A 20,780-nucleotide genomic window follows, 5' to 3' on the forward strand; every position below is an offset into this window, starting at 1 on the left:
TAGCTGCACTATTTAATAGCAGAGACATGTAAATACTTTGCATTACATTTTGAATCCACTACCTTAAAAGAGCTTCAATTTACAGACAGAAATGTCAAAAATGTTACAACTATCCCCGGTCTCCCCTATTCATACATGTTTAGAAAATACCACAACAAAATCAAAGTCATTTTGATCGTTAAAGATCAAAAAACAAAACAGAAAAGACACCGCAAAATCTCGGAGCAACTGAATAAATTTCATATCATCAAGTCGTGACGAATGAGTGCACGCACAGTGGCTGTAGGGGGAGCCACTGAGCCAGCACGTCAGCTGCTCCGGTCAGTTCGAAATTCAAAACACAACAGAAATCTCCCGTCTTGCACCGCGGCTCAAAAAGCCTCTGACGGTTATTTTAATTTAACATAAAAAATAAATAAAAATCGCAGAATGTATATTATTCAAAACTGTGGACACGAGTGGGTTGCGGTGGTCGGCAGGCACATTTTGGTATGAATGAAATATTGCTACTTGCACGTTTAAATTTCTATTTATTTTTTGTGTGTGTGACGGCTGCGTGGGTAGCAGAGGAACAACTGCCGTTGGCGCCACTTTCAAATCCTCCACTGAGACAGAATGAGAGCCCGTCTTCAAATACATTTACGCACTATTTCGCTTTTTAGCGTAAAACCAGGATTATCTTAACATTATTTCTCCTTTGGATATTCTTTTTCTTCCGAAGGTAAGAGTTTCTTTTTCCGCCCCAATTTTGACTAATAAAGTATTTAGTCTTTATCTTTTTATTTTCATTTGTAGGTAAGTAACTTAAAAGTGTTTACGTGTTATGGCCGGTAGCTGCTTTGTAAGCGTGGATGTGCTGTAAGTAAAGGCTTTGTGCGAGGGACGCTTAGCAGACAAAGTAAAGTGCGGCTTGAAACAAAAGGCTGCGTGACTGCACTGTGTCAGACACTGTGCGCGTCCATTTCTGCACGGAGACAAAGCAATCATAATATAGTATCTTAGCAAATGTTCAAATATAGCTTATTGTTAACAGTGCAGAACTTATATTTCTTTACAAAAGAGTTTAAGTGATAAGTGGAAAAGTAGAGGAAGGGGACACTCCCCTAGTCACAGCCTCCTCCCCAGCAACCACGCCAGCCCACTCGGCTGCACACTGTGTCTAAATACGACGCTAATCTCGCCTTCAAGCACAATAAACAAACAAACAAATAAATAAACTATACTTAAGTCAAAACGCCCCGTTAAACAGAGGAAACAGTGAGAAAGTCCAGGCTCGGAAAACGCAGTGACTCAGCAGTTTCTCACCTGCGCAGCCTGTCATCCTCTCATCACAGCGAGGACTGCGCACTTTAATACGGGCAGTTATCGAAATATGTGCGGCTGCCTTTGACTTCGACTTTACTCAAAGATCAGTCAGCTCTGATTATGTATTAGTCGGTTTTTAGAACAATGAAACTAATTTTCATAAATGTGTTAATACAAAGCTTTAGGCAACATGACAAATAGATGATTTCTAGGCAAACTATAGGGAAAGTTTTTTTCTTTTTAAGCGTGTCGTTTACAAACTGATAGAAAAACGAGGTAAAAAGCGGAGCTCCCACACAGACCGCTGGACTCTCCCCCAGAATGACCGAGAAACGGACCCTGACATTAAAAAGTCTCCCTCTTACTGTTCAACGTTTTTAGGTAAGACCCTGGTTGTGTATGTGCTGCACACCATCATCTGAGAGTGAAGTAACATTTCTAATGTCTTCACTTTTTTTTAGATTAAATCTTGTTTGGTGACTTATAAAGAAAAGGTCACGATGGCTGTGCCTCACCAAGGAGATAGTGTTTGCTTATTCTGACAGAAACTGCTGCTCACAAAAAGGAGAATATTTTTGCAGAATAGTTGGCATCACTTTGTTCTAAATATTACTTTGTTTTAACAACTCAGTACTTTTATTCCATAAAACATCAAAAATACAAAGTATTAAATAAAAGTAGCAACAAGTGACACCTTTAAAACCGAAGTTGAATCTTTTTTGTTTAAGAAGACTGTAATGACAGAATTTTGTTTCCTGTCGACTGAAACAATTAATTCAATGCATCACATTCAAAAATGTATCAGCAACATTTAGAGAAATTCTGGAAATAATTATAATTCTTTTATTATATTCATTAGAGCTGTGTTCACTGAATATGTTCAGTCCGAACCATCACAAAGTGAAGTGGCCCAAATTGAAAAGCTAAAATTTCTTTACTGTATTATTTTATATTTACACTAATTTAAATCCATAAGGTAAATTTAAATAAAGTTTAATACTGCAGCTGTGGATATTTTTCACCATTCCTTATAGCATCAGATATTTTATCTGATCCATAAAGATCTTCAGCTGTTATGCAGCAGGTCAAATATTCACACATGCAATATAAAAATTGTAAAAGAAAAAAAACATAATTCCAGGAACAACAGAACTTTAAACTTCAAGATGTGAATTGATGTGGAAATATTTTCCATTGTGTCATATCCAGACTTGCACAGCAGAACCGAGTAAACAAATCTTTAAACTCTTCTTTTTTGTCTTTACCACAAACACATCGAGGGCCTCAGCCTGCAGAAATGTTAGGAAATGGATTAAGATCATTTCGGGATTATTCTATTAAAATTCGACTGACATAGACGTGAAGAAACCTCGTGTGGCTTAGCCAATTTGAATTCTTCTCCTGGACTGATGGTGTGGTGTTAGCCATTATCATCACCTGTAAGTGATTAGAGTAAGACTGCTTCATGTGAATGGAAAACGAGCATACTTTGTAATTTGGGGCATCCCTGGAGCTTAACTGTGACACCCACTGTTACACCGAGTAATGCTGGAGGAGCTGCTCCATTAGAGCCTGGTCTAGGATTTATTTCAAGTTAGCGCCGGGCCTTTTTCTTAATGTGCCCATGTTTTATTTTTCTGTGTGTGTAAAAGTGCGTAGAACAGAAAGAGAGGTAGGCAGGGCCACCTCCTTGTAAAACAGTGTAGTTTGAGAGCAGCACTTTCAGCAGTGTGAGTCTTCCTCCTTCCTGTCGACTGCCATGTCACGGCCATATGAGAACATGAGAAAATAGAGTCAGGCAAACACCGAGTGTAGCTCTCAGTGCGATTACATTTGTGCATTAATACTAGTCCATGTGTGTGTTTCTGTACTCGGCTTCCTTTGTGTGTCGCAGCACAGAGAAGCTGGTGGCTCACTGTACTTAACCCACTCGTGTGTTTGCTGTGGTTTCTGTTTTTTATTTCGCAACATTAGCCTATAAAGTAGGCTCCTCAAACTGTGTGTGAATGCATAAAGAGCTTCCTCTCAGAGCCACACTATTCTTCATTTTATATTCCTCCCTCTCCTCCCTCCCTGTCCTCTCAGGCTTTCTTTCAGTCTGACAGTGGAGCAGCTTGCCAGGCGTACAGGCTCAATGCGCCGCGCTGCGCAGCAGCCCCTTTGCCTCGCACAAATAAATTTTTTACGTGCAAACGGGAGCTCCGACAGACCCCGCGCTTTACACCTGTCTCACACACACACTGGGGAGCGTCCACATATTTTCTTTAGATTTTTCGCCGCCCCCGAAAATGTCGATTTGTATTGTAGAAAGTGACTGCTAGGGAAAAAGGCTGCAGCCCTGTAGGTTTTTATGCCTACTGAGTCTTCTCACTGTCTCAGTGTGCGTAGCTAGGGCTCAGCGAGGCAGCACTGAGAAGGACTGGGACATGCACATACACATAGCTAAAAGGTGAAAGGCCAGCAAGGAAGGATGAGGGGACACGAAGTTGTTGGTTGTTTGTTTGTTTGTGTTTGTTTGTTTGTCTGTTTTTTTGGGGGGGGAGGGGGTATTTTTGGGACTGGGACCAAAACCTGACCAACCCCCTTCCTCCCCGGACACCCCCTTTTACTACGAACAGAAGCAGGAGCAACCAGAAACCCCAAACAGGCCTTTTTTCAGCTCTCTCTGTCACTGTAGTAGGCTAGCTCTATCCCTCTGATGGGTGTTTGTGTAGAGCTGCTGTTGGGACTCTCCTTGGTTTTTACTTTTATTTGACAAATCTAGTCATCCTGTGTGTCTGTGTGTGCCTCTGTTGTTCCTGTTTTATGTTATTTTTGAGGACTAGTTCTGATTGTTGGTCTGTGGATTGTGACAATGTATCCACACAAACAGGCAGAAGAAGGTGTGAGTTTACTTTCAGTGTTCTTAGTCAGTAGTTAAGCTAGTTAGCTCCTCCATCATCAGGTTAACATCTCAGCAGCAAATGGTAAGTGAATCTTTTTTTTTCCTCTGAAGAATGTAAAATGGCCTGTGGTGCTGTGACTGCAGGAGCAGCAGGCCACAGACAGGAGCTTTCCAACACTTTGCCTTTTATTCCCTCCATCACACTTTGATTCTTCTGTGAGTGAGAGTGGATGTTTGGGACGTAGTTATCTGTAGTTACCTTTTCTGACCCTTTGTGGCCACATGCCTTTATAAGGCTTCATTTGAGCAGCCTTGGAGGTTAAGCATCAGCACCAAACATTTTACATTTAAAACTGTTTGTTTTAAATAAAAACTTCTTGGCCCTTTAAGAGGATTTTTTTGCAGACAGATATGCATGCGTATGTTTCCTGTTTACAGCCGAGTTTTATGGAAGTATAAATCTTAAGTGTATCCTGTCAAGTGTGGTGCATCAGGTTCAGTGCTGGCCCCGCCCTGTCCAGTTCAAATCTGTTTTTTCTTTATACTGACGAATCAGTCAACTAACTCTCAGTTTCACATTAAAATGACAGAATACTGGCTCCAATGTAAGGATCCACATGTAAAGTGAAATATATCAATCAACAGAAAATCCTTTAAGTAACTGTTGATCACATGTGAAGGATATTTGCAGGTATTTTATAAACCAAACCATAAACAAAAACTGATTTTTCATCACTGATATTCTGTCGATATATCTGTAGTTGGAAATGCATTTAAATAAATAAAATCCAAGCAGGTTAAGATGACTACTTCAGTCTCACTTATCCTTAAAAAGCAACCCTGCCTTGTTTTCTTCTTTCCTCTGACACATGAAATACTGAACTGCAGCCAACATTCACGAATTAGATGACGGGAAAATTGTAAGAGAACCTCTGGGCTGGACCAGAGCTGCTGTACCTTCAATAATACTGTGTGGCATGAGTCTGGATTAGTTCCTAGGGGCTGCATCAACAAGACATGACTTCTTAGACAATTGCACTAACTGATCTGCTCTGATTGCAGTGTTTAAAGCGTGACCCTCTGCAGGGCTGCAGGTAAGATGCTGTTTTACACTTTTGGTATAAAAATACACATTTGGTTCAGTAGAGATTCATTAAAATTGGGATGCAAGTATTTTAATAAATCACTTTCTTTTTTTACTTTCAGCTTTTTGAACTTGATGTATCTTGAAAACTCAGACATCTGGCGGATGTTTATATTGTGTTTCTTTTTGGTGAAAGACTTCTTCTAAAAGCTGCATGTAAATGTCGTTTTTCATTTTCTATCTTTGTTTACATTAGAGTAGGTAGCTTGTTACGACTCAACGTTCCCCACTGCTGTGTGCTGTTTGTGGTTTGCCTTTAAGGATATAGTCGGGGTAAGTACAGTCATACTTTTTATTTTATTTCAGTTGCTTAAATAATCTTTGATTTTATTTTATTTTTTGTAGTATGTTTCAGGTGGAAATCATCAGAAAATAAAATGTGTGGATTATTTTATCATTAAATACTTGTGGTGAAACATTCTTTAATGTTATCTTTCTTCAAAAATATCTGAGCTATATGTCGTCGTCCCCCTCCCCTCCCCCATCTGCTTCCTCTTTTTCTCCACTTCCTCCATTTTCTCTGTTTTTAAAAGAAAACCGTACAGATGAACGGAATCAAAAATTCAACATTATTGTACGTGGCCGTCTTCTTCAGAGAAAGGTCACATACATTTCAGTTTTGTCTTTGCCCTCCCGCCCCCGTGGACATGCACCAGCCTGAGTCATGGACTCTGTGTGTCCAGGGTGCACTCTAGCAGCACATCATGTTTTGCAGATGTGCTGAATCGCTTCAAATCATCATGTGCTGCCACCGTGAGCCCTGGGATCCTCAGCATCACACTGCTCCTAGTCCATTTTCCTCCAGCTTAGACTTTGATTGCAATAATTTCTGTTACTTGTCTTAAAGCTATGAACCACATGTGGGTGAATGAATGCATGAGTCGCTTTCCTGTTGTCTGATAGCAGCTGGATGCATGTCATTATCTGAGTATCACTGGTTTATTTTTCTGTCGAGATCTGTGAAAAGAATTGCACTGACATGAATAGTGAGCAGCAGTAGTGAGCACAAACTCACATTTAATTCTGTTTCAAGCTGAAATCCTTTTGTCTCCTGACAACAAACTAATTGCACCAGTGAGTTGAAAACAGCATTTCCTACTTATAGAGAACATAATGAGGTTAGAAAATGAGGACGAATGATTTAGATAATTTCCTTATTTAGGGTCGACAGCTTAGACACGTTCTATTTAAAACAAACTTTTTTTAGGTTTTTCACTCATAACGATGTTGATTTTATGTTAGTGTTTGTGTGGAACAATCAGCGATTAGACTCCAGCCACAGTTCTCTTTCTAAAGGTTTTTATTAAAATAAGAGAACAATGTGTTTTATCCACATCATATAAAACAAATTTCTGTTTATGAATAATTATTTAAGAAACTTCGGAACAAACGCACAGCTGACCAGGAGTGCCTGCATGTTGCATTTGTTTATATTTTGTTGCTGATTTTCTTGTTTTTGATAGGTACTCGTGTCAAAGCCTGCCAGTCTGTGGAATCACTCATTTCAAATATGTTCTCGTCCCTCCAGAGATCACTGATCCATCCAAAGCTGCTGTCACAAACAACCTGAGAGGTGTTTGCATTGAAATCTCTGGTCTTTATATTTCAGATCAGTATGTGGGAGGCAGATCACTGCATGCTGAAAATATGCTGCGTTACCTGTAGTGCTCGGATTTATTCTTTACTTGTTTTTCCAGAAATGCATGTTTGTGAGTACGTGTGAGTGTTGGTCACATTCAGTGCATCTGGCCGTAGCAGCACATCATTACTGGTATTTTTCACTGCATTACCAGTATGTTATGTGCTGCTTCTGTCAGACACACATCACTACATTGCTGTGATTATCATTTATTTTGTTAGAAATAAGCAGCACTGCAGTTTAATGTGTCTAAAACTTCCCAGTGGACGAACATAACGGTCTGTGGGTCGATTATGACTGTTACACATTAATAAAAGGTCAGCATTTGAAAACTAAAATGTCTACTGAAACTTATTTTAGACCGAAAGAAAAGGTTCAAATCTTGTCTCACCTTAAACTACATGCATGCTAAAGTTCTTTAAGGTCGCGATGGCTTTGTTCCAAGCACAATAATAAAATCTGAGCCAGGTTTGAGTGTCTACAGCGCTGATGAATCTTTACAAAACGCAAATGAATGTGTCATGATTTCCACTTATGTGAGCACACAGAGATGGTGTATGAAGGATATCACACTGCTGGTCACTGTGTTCCTATAAATGTCCTTGATGCCGTCAATCACATCCACCGTCAGCACCTTCACAGCTTTTAGCTCAAGGGATATTTCTTTAAATCATCCTTTTGCAATTTACTTTTCCCTCTTCAGGAGAGAATTAGCATCACTTTTCTTAGTGTCTTAATGTGTTGGGGTGCACTTGGAGGCTGGCAGATGAAAACTAAAATAATGTTTTCTTCTATTTAGACAAAAACATTTCTTTGGGAACTAAACAGAATGGAAAAGATGCACAAGCACATTCAAATTCGCAGCTATTGCATCATCCCCCAAACATCTGTTTCTTTTAAGCCAACGTGTTTACGCAGCTATGCTTCGCTGCACTTCAAAGCTCAAGCACTTTCATGCAAAATGATACTGATGAAAATTCCCCGTCTGTGACGCTCCTGCCAAAGCAAAAAAATAAATGAAAGGCATGAAGTCGAGATAAAATAAATCTATCACCTTAACTTTATGTTCCACTCACATGAATATAAAGAAAAGATTAAACAGCATGAAACATACATGATGCTGTCAAATGCTAAAATACACAAAAACCAACAGTTTCTACATACAGAAAAAATAACAATTAAAATCATCATTTGTTACATTGTTTCAACTTCCAGACTCCAATCTGGAATAATAGGAGCTTGATATGGATGCTGGAGAGGTGCAATATCTCTTTTTATATTCCCAACACTTTACTCACTTTAGTCACTTATTCAGTCACTTTAATTTTAAAACTGTATATTCTGTGTATTTATTGCCTCACTCTTATTGCCTGTTTATGCTCTGTCCTTGTCTTCGACGTCATGCTGCTCTGTTGTATCTTAATTGTCCCTTTGGGATGAACAAAGTCTGGTTCTGATATTCAATTGGAATTCATCCACATTGTCTCAGCTCACTGGTGTCATTCTGTTTAGTGGAAAACTAGTTGTGTTTCAGAGCTCTACAGAGAAATCCTGGTAAAGTTAGTTGAGATGTCCTTTTATCATGTTGTTACTGCCATGTCTGTACAGTCAAAGTTTTAACCACGGATATCTGCCAAAAGTGAGATGTGGATTTCTCAGGACACTGGCTGGTCAAAGACATTAGTAACACATGCCAGCAATTATGCTGTCAACATGACAAATCGAATCTTACAAAGGCATTTGGAGGCACTGAAGTGGAAATTATAGAGGAGCTTTTTAATGAGTTTCTGTAAATGCTTTAACTTTGTTTAAAAAACACATGTCCTGCGTCCGCAGCGGGAGAACTTTTGCAAAGGTTATCTTTTATCAGTGAAGCCAAGGGTTTTCTGCTGAAATGTAACTTAAATAAATAGAGTGGGATATTCTAAATGTTTCTCCAACCAGAGTTTAAGGAAACGAAAATTACACAAGGTCACACATTATGCCAACTTGCCTAGAACTAACTTCATCACCAACACATTCTGACTGCTGTTCATCCTAGTGCTCAGCATCCACTGCTTACAAACACGAGTCCTGATTTTTACAAATTATTTCAAGTGTTTCTTCATCACTTCTAGACGTTTACAGGAGGATCAGCGGGACAGCAGAGGCAGGTCGCTGGGGTTCATAATGAGGCTTGAGTCCAGGTTCAGAGTATCTGTGGAGACAGAAAAGAAAGTCTCATATACTTACTGTAGATCATCAAATGGTCCAAATCTTTACATGGGGCCCATAAATATACAGGCTTGTGGGTTTTTGCCAGTTTATTGAATTACTGTCCCGTCTTTACCTTGCAGTGGCCTGATCCTATATAGATCGTCTGCCTTTTTTACATAACCTCCTTTTGTGCTAGTACACATTTACATGTTTTGGATAGTGCAGATGCTCACAACGTCACTTTTTTTAATGTGAAAACCCAAAGTTTCCCTGCTCTCAACTTTAGCTGATAGCCACTTGCCCAAACTGCTGATGGTAAGGCCAGTGAGGTGCAGGACTTACTGGATGGGGTTTTCTACCCAATTTTTTCTGCTGAACAACAGAAGTCAGACCCGATGATGTTAAAGCAGAAGCTATCTAATCTTTTGACTTGATCCCAACTTTTCAATGTGTGTGTATGTGTTAGTCCCCATAAGGAAATTGTTCCTCTGCATTTAACCCAGTGTGTAGGGACGGTACCTTGCTCAGGGGTACCTCAGGGTAGCCATTCAGTGGAGTCGAACCCCCGACCTTCCGATCATGGGGCCACCACTCTACCTACTGAGCTATCCCTGCCCCAGGGATATTTGACAGCTTCTGTTTGTTTGTGTAATTCAACGTAAAACAATCCATCTGTGGTTTTTTTCTGTTCATGAACTTTACCTTGATCAAAATTGTTGAGTTTTTTGGAGTTGGATCGCTCACCGAGTCCCTCGATGTCCACAAGATCGCTGTTCACATCCGAATCATTCAGAGCGCTGAGGGTCACATCTGCACACACACAGCACTCACTTCACTTCACTTCTCTGTATTATTTGTTCATTTTTGTGTATTTAAAATTTACAAAAAGTTATTATTTACAAGCTACAAGAAAGTTGTTTTGTTTTTTTTAATGAAATGAATAAAACTGTTGGTGGACTCGAGGATGGAGACCTGCAGTCTTCTGTTTCTTCAGAGGAGGCTGGCTGGAGGGGGGACCCTGGAGACCTGCTGCCATGACAACCTGAGCTGTGGACACAGAGATAACAGCTGGAGGGCCCTGCGATGCTCTGGCAACAGCAAGAGTGGATTTCTTGATGACCTTCTTTGGACTGTCAGAAGTTGCAGGCGTAGCTCCATCTTCATATGGTTTCCTCTTCACTGTGCTCTTTGTCAAACTGCTGGAGGAGAGATGGGAGCTAAATTAAGGATTAAGCTATTCCGGCCCACACTGGGTAGTCTCTGCACATGTGATGACACAGATGAATCACACGTTCTGTGACCATTTATTTGGTAACTCGTCTGACTCTGACTGTAACACTCTGTGTCTGATTCATGTTTATTATTAAAACCGGCTCACAAAGTTACACGTTTTACGCCCCAGAGGTTGTTCTCATGAATAAGACGTGTCCAAGATTTTTAGTAGATACACCTATGGTCTCAATTTAAAAATTCTACGTTGAATTATTCTCGAGTTTTCTGAAAATCTTATGAATGTGCAAACTTAAACCCCTGACCTTGAGATGGAGGTCACAGAGACTGAACTTCTTTTAGTAGATGCAGCTATGGTGACCCACAAGTTAATGCACTCACAAACCTAACTTAAATTAGGTTATTTATAGTATAGTTTATAGATTATTTACAGTACATGAAATTGTGCCATGCATGCTATGCACATGTATAAGTTTTGGGTTGTAGACTCACGTAAATGCTCATCCTGTTCTAGCAGATGGTTTCCTCTCCTTAAGGGTAGCCTGGTCTGATTGTTGGAGTCTTTCCTTCATTATTTGGGCCTTTACCTTACTATATAAAGCAGTGACTCCATAGTGTAGTGGTTTACACTACTCAAATCCTTTGGAGTTTGCATCAGAAAGGACATCTAGTAAATCTACTTAATCAAATATCCATCCACTTAGGCTACGTTCACACTGCAGGCGAAAGCACATCAAATCTGATTTTTTTGACCCTATGCGACCCATATCTGATCATGGTAGGACAGTGTGAACGACACAAATCCGATATTTTCAAATCCGACCTGGGTCACTTTCGTATGTGGTCCTGAATCCGATACATATCTGATGTTTCAGAAAGCGACTGCTGTTTGAACGGTCATGTTGCATTAAATCAGTCTTTTACGTCACTGACACAGGACAGACGCCAACTATCAGCGCCGGAGAAGACATCGTGAACGCTTCCTGGCTATCCAGTGAAACTGTTGGGAAGACAACGTGAACATTTTATTTGTACTGTATAATCTGCAGATTCTGACAGGAATCTGCAACTATCCTTTGAAGCACCGCTCCTCTAAAACAGCAATAAGGATCATTATTAGGCCAAATGTAAATATCACAATAACTTTATAACTTAAAGCAAAATTGGGAAATGTAAAGTCCGAAACAGGTCTTTATATTAAGGCTATCAGTCCAACAACAGGGCAGCACAGTGGCACGGTGGTTAGCACTGTTGCCGCACAGCAAGAAGGTCCTGAGTTCAATTCCACCATCAGGCCGGGGTCTTTCTGTGTGGAGTTTGCATGTTCTCCCCGTGTTTGCGTGGGTTCCCTCCGGGTACTCCGGCTTCCTCCCACCGTCCAAAGACATGCAGTTTGTGGGGATAGGTTAATTGGAAAATCCAAATTGTCACTAGGTGTGAATGTGAGTATGAATGGTTGTCTATCCCTGTGTGTTAGCCCTGTGACAGACTGGCGACCTGTCCAGGGTGTACCCCGCCTCTCGCCCTACGACAGCTGGGATTGGCTCCAGCGCCCCCCACGACCCTGAAAAGGAAAAGCGGTAGCGAATGGATGGATGGACAGTCCAACAACACTGTTTGCTCTGGGTCTAAACAGAGCGCGTTGTGTGTGACGTCTTCTTTTGCACATGCGGCCGCTTTGAGGGTTCACACTAGAGCGCGTTTGCTGTCGCATTTTATTTGTAGTGTGAACAAGCAGACAAAAAAGTAAATAAATGAAAAATCGGATTTGATAAAAAAATCTGAATTGAGCATTAAGACCTGCAGTGTGAACGTAGCCTTAGAGACCCCTCGTGAAAACGTTTACCTTACTACAGGGGTGGGTAACTCCAGGCCTCGAGGGCCGGTGTCCTGCAGGTTTCAGATCTCACCCTGGGTCAGCACACCTGAATCAAATGATCAGGTCATTTCCAGGCCTCTGGAGAACTTCAAGATGTGTTGAGGAGGTCATTTAGCCATTTAAAAAAGCTGGACACGTCTAAACCTGCAGGACACTGGAGGCCTTGAGTTGGACACCCTGCCTTACTATATAAAGCACACTGAGAAATTAATTTTCTGTTATAGACAGAAAATTAATTTACTTAACTCAATGGTTTATAATGAAATTAAACTTATATAAAGTACATCTTAGTTTTTGGCTCCAACAACAAAAACAGCTCAAGTCCATACGAAATGCAACAACATTACTTTTTATATCATTTTAGACAAATTATTATAATTATACAAGGTGTGTGAGACTAGTGTTACCCGGCAGGACTGGACTCTGCCACTGGGTGAAGCTGCATGGTGAGTTCTCCTAGTTTGGTGAAGGCTGCTCCTGCTGCAGAGAAGATCTCGCCCACCTGGCCAACACAGAGTGGTTAAGTGGACAAGTAGCATCCATGGAAAATGACTACGTATCGTTCCACAGAGGGTGAACGTTGTAATAAAGGGATGTGTACTGCAACATGCTGCGATTAACATTTAGGTGGTAGAGCAGGTCAGCTGAGAGAAGGTTGGTGGTTCAACCCCTCTCTGCTCCAATTTGCCTGCCAAATATCTTTGGGCAAGATATTAACCCCAAATTATGAGTGCGTGTGGGTGAATGAGGCAAGTTATATAAAGCACGCTGAGTGCTCAGATAGACGTTTATCATTGGGATCCAGGTTGTTTATGTGCAGTGTCCTGCTGCACGCAGTCACAGCACAGAGTAATACAACAGCACCAGGGTAGAGGTAGGTGGGTGGAAAAGAAGGACCAAAAGCAACACGTGGGCATAGATGATCCATGATTTTCCACTGTTGCTTTTTAGATCATTTGTCCTAAAACTTAAAGATTTTGCAATATTGTTTGATGATCCCCTGGAAAAGTTCAGTCCATGTTTTGGCCATTGTGTAGAAGCAGCGGGAAGCTCGGTGCAAACTGGGGTTGGTACGTTTGTGTAAGGATAACAACACTGTATGCACACCATGTAATACATGCTAAATGTTCACGTGTCAGACTGACTTACTTTAGTAGAAGCTGAGGTCATTTCGCTGGTCTCTGTGATAGCACACACTCAATGATGTCCTTCAGTTCAATTACAGCTACTACGATGCTAACAGCATAGCCACGTAGCTAATGTAGCTCCACAGCTAGAAAGCAGCTCTCCCGCCGTCTTTAGTATCACTGCTTGGAAAAGGCAGTCTTTTTCATACCGCGCTGCATACTGCTGCAAAAGGTGTTTTATCTGCCTTCAAACTTCTTTCCTATCATGTCACTGACGACAGACGGATGTGTGCGCGCGCTCAGCAGATGGCTCGCGCTGGCTTCAGGGTGCACTCGTAAATCTCAGTTTTTAAGAACTCACTGTGACCGGGTCACTCGAAACGGGGTAAACTTGAGGACGTGAATACTTACAAGAAAAATATATAATTGGAATCAGATTAGTAGATGATATTACGGAGCCCCGCAGGGGACATGGAAGAAAAAAAAATTAAGACGGACTTTTGCGAGATCGCGAGTTTGTTTTGCGAGATCTCGCAAAAGTCCGTCTTAATTTTTTTTTTTCTTCCATGTCCCCTGCGGGGCTCCGTACGATATTGAGGATAAAAACTGAAAAAAAACTAAAAAAGGTTACCAAGAAGAAACGTTTTAACAGAATGTTCAAAAACCTTTTCATAATGTTAAAGTGCTGGCACACTGTTGGAACCACAGATTGTAGCACGTTCTTTTAAAATATGGCCGTATAAGTCTGTCCATCCTCAAACTAAAATCATACACACTGTGATGTCTACACTGAGAATCTATTTTGTATAGTCCCGGGGAAAACGCTTCAGCAGTTTGACACTCAGGCCAGTGCTTCGTGGTGCTGCAGTGGTTAGAACTGTCACCTCACAGCAGGAAGGTTCCTGGTTGAAACTGATACTCTTACCTTGGCTTTAAAGAAAGAAAAAATACTGAATAGCAATGTCCTCAGAACATCTTTCACAATAACTTCTTGATGGGTGCAGACTAAAGCTAAGCACACCGATAATCGCATTCGTGCTTATCATGATCAGTTACTGTAGTTAAAGAGCAGGGGATCTGGTCTTTTTGGGGCTTCTTTGAGTGACACATGGTGGTTTACATTGTTAACATTTAGGCAGTCTATTGACAATTTATATTGTATTTATCTTTTATATTGTTATATTTTACCATAAAACACCTTAATTGTTTACAGAAATAAGATCTGACTACACACTGGTGACGCTACTGTAGAAACAACAACACACAAGTCCAGAGGGGATAGTATGAGGTACAGCATGACGGATGGCTGTGGCTCAGAAGGTAGAGTGGGTGATCTACCAGGTGGAAGGTTGATCATTTGATCTCTGGCTGCTTCGGTCTGCATGTCCAAGTGTCTGTCGGGTTGTCACGATACATCCGTGAGAGTGTGTGTGCCAGTGTATAGAAGAAAGTGCTTGTCTGTGAATGGGTGAATGAACCTGGTAAAACAGAAATAGAAAAAATCAGATAGAGTTAGAAAAGCAGTACATAAGTCTGTTTACCAAAAATATATGTTCACACAATGAAGGGAAGATTGAAAAACAGAAACGTGCTTATTTATGCACAACTCTTTAAAAAAGAGCCACACGAGTAAAGAAATGTAGGGTTGCTGCATAGTTTACTTAGTTCTGATCCAGATTAATGTTTCATGCTGCGAATCTTTTTCCTTAAACACTCCATCTCCATTTATATGCTGTAGGTTGTATTAGTCATCAGTTTGTTGTTTAATTGTACTTAAGCTATAATAAATTTGGTCTAAATCCAGCTTATCATCAGGTACTGTTATGGTGTATCTATCTCACACACACTGCACAGTGCAGGCTGGTGGAAACCTATACATAACCATACTGTACCACTACAAAGGCACACATAGATACATTACAGTGGTTTTTTCTAAATATATATTATCATTCAAATCACTTGCCTGCCATGTGCACAAGAAGACACCGCGTTAAATGAGTGCTTACTTTCTAGTGATACACTACGCGTTTACTGCAAGGCAGAGCGTTTCAAAGTCTATCACACAAAATAAGCGCAGAGAATAAAGTAGACAGGCGTGCGTTCATGTTGTTGTGAAATCAGGAAATTACTGTATTTCCAAAGGTATCTGCGCGCGGAGAGGGAAGGTCACATGACTGAGAACATTGCGGTCACGTGATTTCGTTTACCGGATTGTTACAGAAAACTTGTAACTAGAGGTTTGTGTTGGTTTGTACGTGACGGACGTGTCAGGCTTTTATTACAGTAAGTTAGGAGCAAATGTATCGCACCGCACACTAATATAAAACACTTCACTCGATCGGTTTGTTTCTATTTCTAACTTTCAACATCCCGGAACCTGTTCGGTCATAGTCACGTGTCCGAAGAAGCTACCGTAGTCTGAGATTAGTTTGACGCTCTCTGTGTGGACTAGTAAGAGCACCAGAGTGGAATCATGCGTGGCCTCATCTGTGGACCTAAACTCGCCGCATGTGGGATCGTGTTGAGCATGTGGGGAGTTGTCATGTTGGTAAGTGTGGAGATTTTGCTTTGCTGCGTCGTTATGCGCCACTTAAATTCTTGTTACGAAGTTACTGTTCACTCAGTCACGTGATTCCAGTTTCTTAACATTATATATTTAAATGTGTCTGAAAACGGAGCCTTAACTCTTACATACACTTGTGTATGAGCCACGTGGGTTGAAATAAAGTTAGATTTTGAGTCCAGACTGACCCTTTTAAACGTAAAACGTGATGTGCATGACATGTATGCTGTTTCTGTGAAGGTGCAGAGACAGTGTCAGGCAAACACCCTGTTGTACCAGCAACTATAACAGCAGATCTATGGTTTGACTTTTCTGAATCTCCCTCCCAGTGTTAGTAGAGGGCAGCTTAGGAAGCTCCAGTTAAAGAGTAAAGAAAGACTGTTTAATCCAATAGCGTATTAAATAGTCCTGTTTTGTGTGAATGTTTAGGAAGCATTGCATTTGTGTCAAAAACATATCTGGATCATAAAGAGCTGTACCCTGCTGTTATGTTCATTACATTTGGGACCACATTACAAGTTACTCTGAGCCACTGCTTGACTAATATACCCCTCTCTGTCTCAGGCCTTGCTGGGCATCTTCTTTACAACAAATTCAGCAGTACTGATTGAAGATGTGCCTTTGACAGATGAAGACACATTTAAAGAGTAAGTCTTGTGCTATAACACATCACTCCAGATCTCTGCCTATGCAGCTGCACTCTGGCTCAATACTGGTCTGTTTGAGCTGGACTGATGCACTGCATGTTGGTCATTCTGTTTAGGGTTAGTATCCTGTCAGCTGCAGGTATCCTGCTCCTGCAGAGACAGTCACCAATTATGCTTCAATTTTCTGCCTTAAATAGAAGGAATGAAAACAGACAGCAGAAAAACGCTCTTTCCCTCATAAAATGTAAATGAAGAAAAGGTTAATGATGTTATTTGATATTGCTGTGTCTTTTGTAGAAACACGATTCTTCCTTGAAAGTTGAAATCTGCCTCAGCAATAAACCACAGGTCACCAAATCTGTCCAGCAGACGGGAAAGAGATCCTGTTTTTGAACACGATGCAGCGTTTGGCCTCCACTTAGCTGCTAATGAGCTAAACATGGACATTTTAAAAGGAATATAAATAGTAAAATGGTTCAATCTGGTCCAGAATGAAAAACAGGAAGTTTGGACTCAAAGAGTAGCAGAGTGACTTCCTCATTATCAGCTGACTGCAGGTTTCCAACCGTATAAACGCTCGTTTTAAGAGAAAACATCCAGATGAACAGAATCAACCTTTTGGGGGAGGGGTAGCAAATCTTGGGCTAAACGACCGTCCTGTGTTTTTGTCCTGTGTTTAATAAGCCCTTACAGGCACAGCTCAGTTGAGCTCAGTTTTTATTCGATAGCGCCAAATCACAAAAACAGTTGCCTCAACTCACTTTGACAAACAATCAACACAGAACTACATAAAGTGCAAGTGTGCAAAACTGGCAAAAAAACCCACCAAATTGTGCAACACCAGACAGAACAGAATGATGCAGACACAACGGTGCACATCAGTACTTCACATCAGACACAGAGCCTGGTCGTTGTGAGGGGAGTAGTCTTCCTCATCATCACGTCCTGAGAGTCAAACCGTGCGTAGAAGTTGTTCAGCACATCTGGTACGGAGGCGTCACCCTCACAGGCAGGTGTTGTCTTCCTGTAGTGGACTGGATGACTGAGAACCTTCACAGAGTCTTGGAGAGTCCGGGTTCCCCACTGAGCCTCTCTTTCAGCTGTACTTGCCCTCAACGCCTTTAATACGCAAGTTGTTCTTGGGGCTTGGTGGGTGGGAATGACAACGGTATCCCCAACTTGATGTCCTGGCTCCCCTTTGCCATAGTGTTTGTGTTGTACCTCTTCAGTCTCTAGTTGCTTCTTCCAGATGATGCCCTTGGTTACAGAATTTCTAAACTACTGTAAATTCCAGTGAGCACTGGAGTAAATAATGTGGAAAGAAAATCATTCCACCATAAACCGGCCACGAGGTGCTCCCACATACACATTTCCACATACTTCATAAACTGAGGGAACGAACAATGTACAGAGACAAAATATTGAAGAAGAAATACTCAGAAACTTTGTCTGTGAAGGTTCTCGGTCATCCAGGTCATCGTAGTCTAAGGAGCTTGAAAAGAAAAGCGTCTGGACTTCTTCAAGTTGCTTCCAAAGTGGGAACAATGGCATTGAGGATGCCAGTGTTCACATTTTGGACAGAGAGGACAGATGGTTTGAAAGAGGAGTAAAAGAAGCCATCTATGTCCACTGTGAGCGGCCATCTTTGAACAGAGGCGGGGCTTACGACACCAACTGTCTGCCATCTATAGTCCAGTTTTGAGATACTTCCCAGACGCCAAATGCCCACTCACACCCTGGGCCATCTGACCTCAGGAAATCACATGATAGGGTGGGGCCAGGTTTCACAGTGAGCTCACCCGAAACCCTGGCTCATGTGATTAGGTAGAGGATCATCAGGTGGTCCTTTTGTCCCTCTTTGTGGGGGATACACCCACAGAGCTTAAATCTGAGACTCTCCACCATGTGACCTTCGAACTGAAGAAGCTTCTCGGATGAGAGGTGAAACGTCTTCAAGCAACTTAAAGAAGTCCAGACGCTTTTCTTTCCAAGCTCCTTAGACTCACAAACTTTGTTGCCATCTACCAGACAATGGATCCCAAACACAGCCAAGGAAAGTCTCATTTGATTTCAGAGAAAGAAGAAGCTGCTAGATTAGCTCAGTCAGTCACCTGACCTGAATCCTACTGAAAACGAATGGAAATAACTAAAGGTCAGAGTTCATAGAAGGGGAACCTTCAGGATTTCAAGACTGTTTGTGTGAAAAAATGGACCAAAATCCCACCTGAGTAATGCACGTGACTAGTTTCTGCATACAAGAGGCATCTAGAAACTGTCCTTGTACGAAGTATTAAATATGCTTTTCCCTTTGTCATTTCTCATTATAACACATAATTTAAAGACATCTGTGGTTTGATTTCTTTGCATGTATGAATGGGATGTGTTGTAGTTCAATAGCACCTTTAGAAATATATTTACATAGAACATGCGTGATGTGTTCAGTACTTGTTCATTCTGCTGTGTATCTGCAGTGACTGAATCATTCATGAGATGTGTAACTTTTCTTTTGCAATGTTTCTATTTTCTCAGTTTAGATCCACCTCACAGGGCCTATGACGTGTACCAGAAGGTGGGCTACAACTGCTTCATCGCAGCTGCTATGTATGTAGTGTGTGGACTGTTCTCCTGCTGCCAGATGAAGCTCAATAAGAAGAAGGTGAGTTAATGCTTCTGACTTTTTACCTTGCAATGCACTTGAATTTATTTTGGGAGAATCACAGGATCTCGATTACAAGAGACTCCATCTTGTTAAGCTGTTTGCTCTTAGCCAAACAACATTGTTCAGTTGAACAATTTGATCCAGTTAGTTTCTTTTGAGGTAGTACTGGAGATTGAGATGGGTCAGTCCATGAAAAATCCATAAATGCTTCCCATGTAACTGTCCCAGACATCAGCTTTAAAAAACAATCCCATGGAAAAAGACTTTTGGGCATCCTTGACGTGATTCTGGTAAACTGCCGGATGACTCAGGACGGGGAAGCATTGATCTACCCACACAGTATACACTGCAGAGGGGGAATTGCTGACTTCAGTTGAGAAATACTGAAAGAACCTCTTTATCCCGCTGACACGCCTTCCATAGAGGATGCAGAGTCTTTGGACGAGTGTGACATCACTGGGGGGGTGACATCACTCAGGCAAGTTAAACTTCAAAGGATGAGGTCGGCCGAGTTCATGAAGCCTCTGAATGCTGGAGGCCTGTCTTGGTTGGCGCACCTTTGCAATGCTGCATGGAGATCAGGGGTGGTACTTATCGATTAAGAGACCGAGGTGTTGGTTCCCATCTTTAAGAAGGGGGTCCAGAGGGTGTGTGTTGGGGATCGCAGTCATCCTTATTCCCCTGGGTAAGCTGGAGGAGGTGGCTGGGGAGAGGGAGGTCAAAGCTTCTCTGCTTAGGATGCTACATTCGTGACCTGGCTCTGGATAAGCAGACGAGTATGGAGGCATAGTTTGTCTGTTCTTCTCCTGCAGCCCTGCATGTCCTCTTTGCAACAGTCATGAGGTTCACTTTATCAGTTATTCTTCTTCTGCACCTTTCTTTTCTACTGTGTCCAAACAGCTCAACCATCTGTAACCAGCTGTACGTCCTCTGATTTTATGGAGATGATGGAAGACAACTAGTTCAAAATTCATTTGAAGAAGTAAAACAACCTTGATCACAGAGATATGAGTCATGATGAGTTTATGGTCTTTCTCTGGTTTTAAACGTTATTGAATGTATTATGTCAATTAAACAAATAGGAGGTTTATTTGAGGTCAAAGAGGAGGATTAACTATAGTTTGCTTTTTTGTTTAATTTATAAACTGATGGTTTATTGTATTTGCTACAGTTTCTCATTTCTGCTCCTCGGTGTTGTTCTTCAGGAGTATCTCGTGCAGTAGCGCCACCTGGTGGAAGGATAACCTCCCCGCAGCCCACTGACAGCAGCTGTGTTGATTCTCACCTGTTTTTTCTTCTGTCTCAGGATTTCAGGGACCTTGTCAAAGGGGACGAGGTCGGACACTTTGAGAACAAAAAGTAATTTGACGTGTTAATTCTAAGATTAAACTAGTTCTACCTCTGATTACTGTGTTATAACTGTTTGGTTACACTAGTCAGATTGAAATAAAAGCTGTAAAACACTTTGGTGTACTTCTTAAATCAGAGAGTATGTTTGTAATCCTTA

At 41.3% G+C, this 20,780-nt stretch overlaps 2 protein-coding genes and 1 long non-coding RNA gene across 7 annotated transcripts; 2 read left to right on the forward strand and 1 right to left on the reverse strand.

Annotated features, from left to right (window-relative positions):
• Positions 1-412: 412 nt before the first annotated feature.
• Positions 413-5,643, forward strand: LOC113018413 (uncharacterized). Its single transcript, XR_003271788.1, has 3 exons — positions 413-721; positions 5,252-5,283; positions 5,530-5,643. It is a non-coding gene; the product is annotated as an uncharacterized LOC113018413 (long non-coding RNA).
• A 2,366-nt stretch (positions 5,644-8,009) lies between these two features.
• LOC113018351 (chromatin complexes subunit BAP18) lies at positions 8,010-13,905 on the reverse strand. 2 transcript variants are annotated; one of them, XM_026161424.1, is made up of 5 exons: positions 13,427-13,905; positions 12,685-12,779; positions 10,141-10,364; positions 9,871-9,978; positions 8,010-9,169 (listed from the first exon to the last, which is right to left on the reverse strand). In XM_026161424.1, exons 1-5 carry the CDS (start codon positions 13,445-13,447, stop codon positions 9,105-9,107), a joined length of 513 nt encoding a protein of 170 aa, XP_026017209.1. In that variant the 5' UTR covers positions 13,448-13,905; the 3' UTR covers positions 8,010-9,104. The 2 variants fall into 2 exon arrangements, with proteins under 2 accessions (XP_026017209.1, XP_026017201.1); XM_026161416.1 differs by having other exon boundaries at positions 10,141-10,367.
• Positions 13,073-20,737, forward strand: LOC113018365 (ribonuclease kappa-A-like). 4 transcript variants are annotated; one of them, XM_026161450.1, is made up of 5 exons: positions 13,073-13,151; positions 14,618-14,724; positions 16,532-16,614; positions 19,144-19,270; positions 20,479-20,737. In XM_026161450.1, the coding sequence occupies exons 2-5, from the start codon at positions 14,707-14,709 to the stop codon at positions 20,494-20,496; spliced, it is 246 nt and encodes an 81-aa protein (XP_026017235.1). In that variant the 5' UTR covers positions 13,073-13,151; positions 14,618-14,706; the 3' UTR covers positions 20,497-20,737. The 4 variants fall into 4 exon arrangements, with proteins under 4 accessions (XP_026017235.1, XP_026017223.1, XP_026017228.1 ...); XM_026161438.1 differs by lacking the exon at positions 13,073-13,151 and adding an exon at positions 13,186-13,357; XM_026161443.1 differs by lacking the exon at positions 13,073-13,151 and adding an exon at positions 13,186-13,347.
• The last annotated feature ends 43 nt before the right edge of the window (positions 20,738-20,780 follow it).

This window comes from Astatotilapia calliptera, chromosome 3, assembly GCF_900246225.1.
Source record: "Astatotilapia calliptera chromosome 3, fAstCal1.2, whole genome shotgun sequence".
NCBI lineage: Eukaryota > Metazoa > Chordata > Actinopteri > Cichliformes > Cichlidae > Astatotilapia > Astatotilapia calliptera.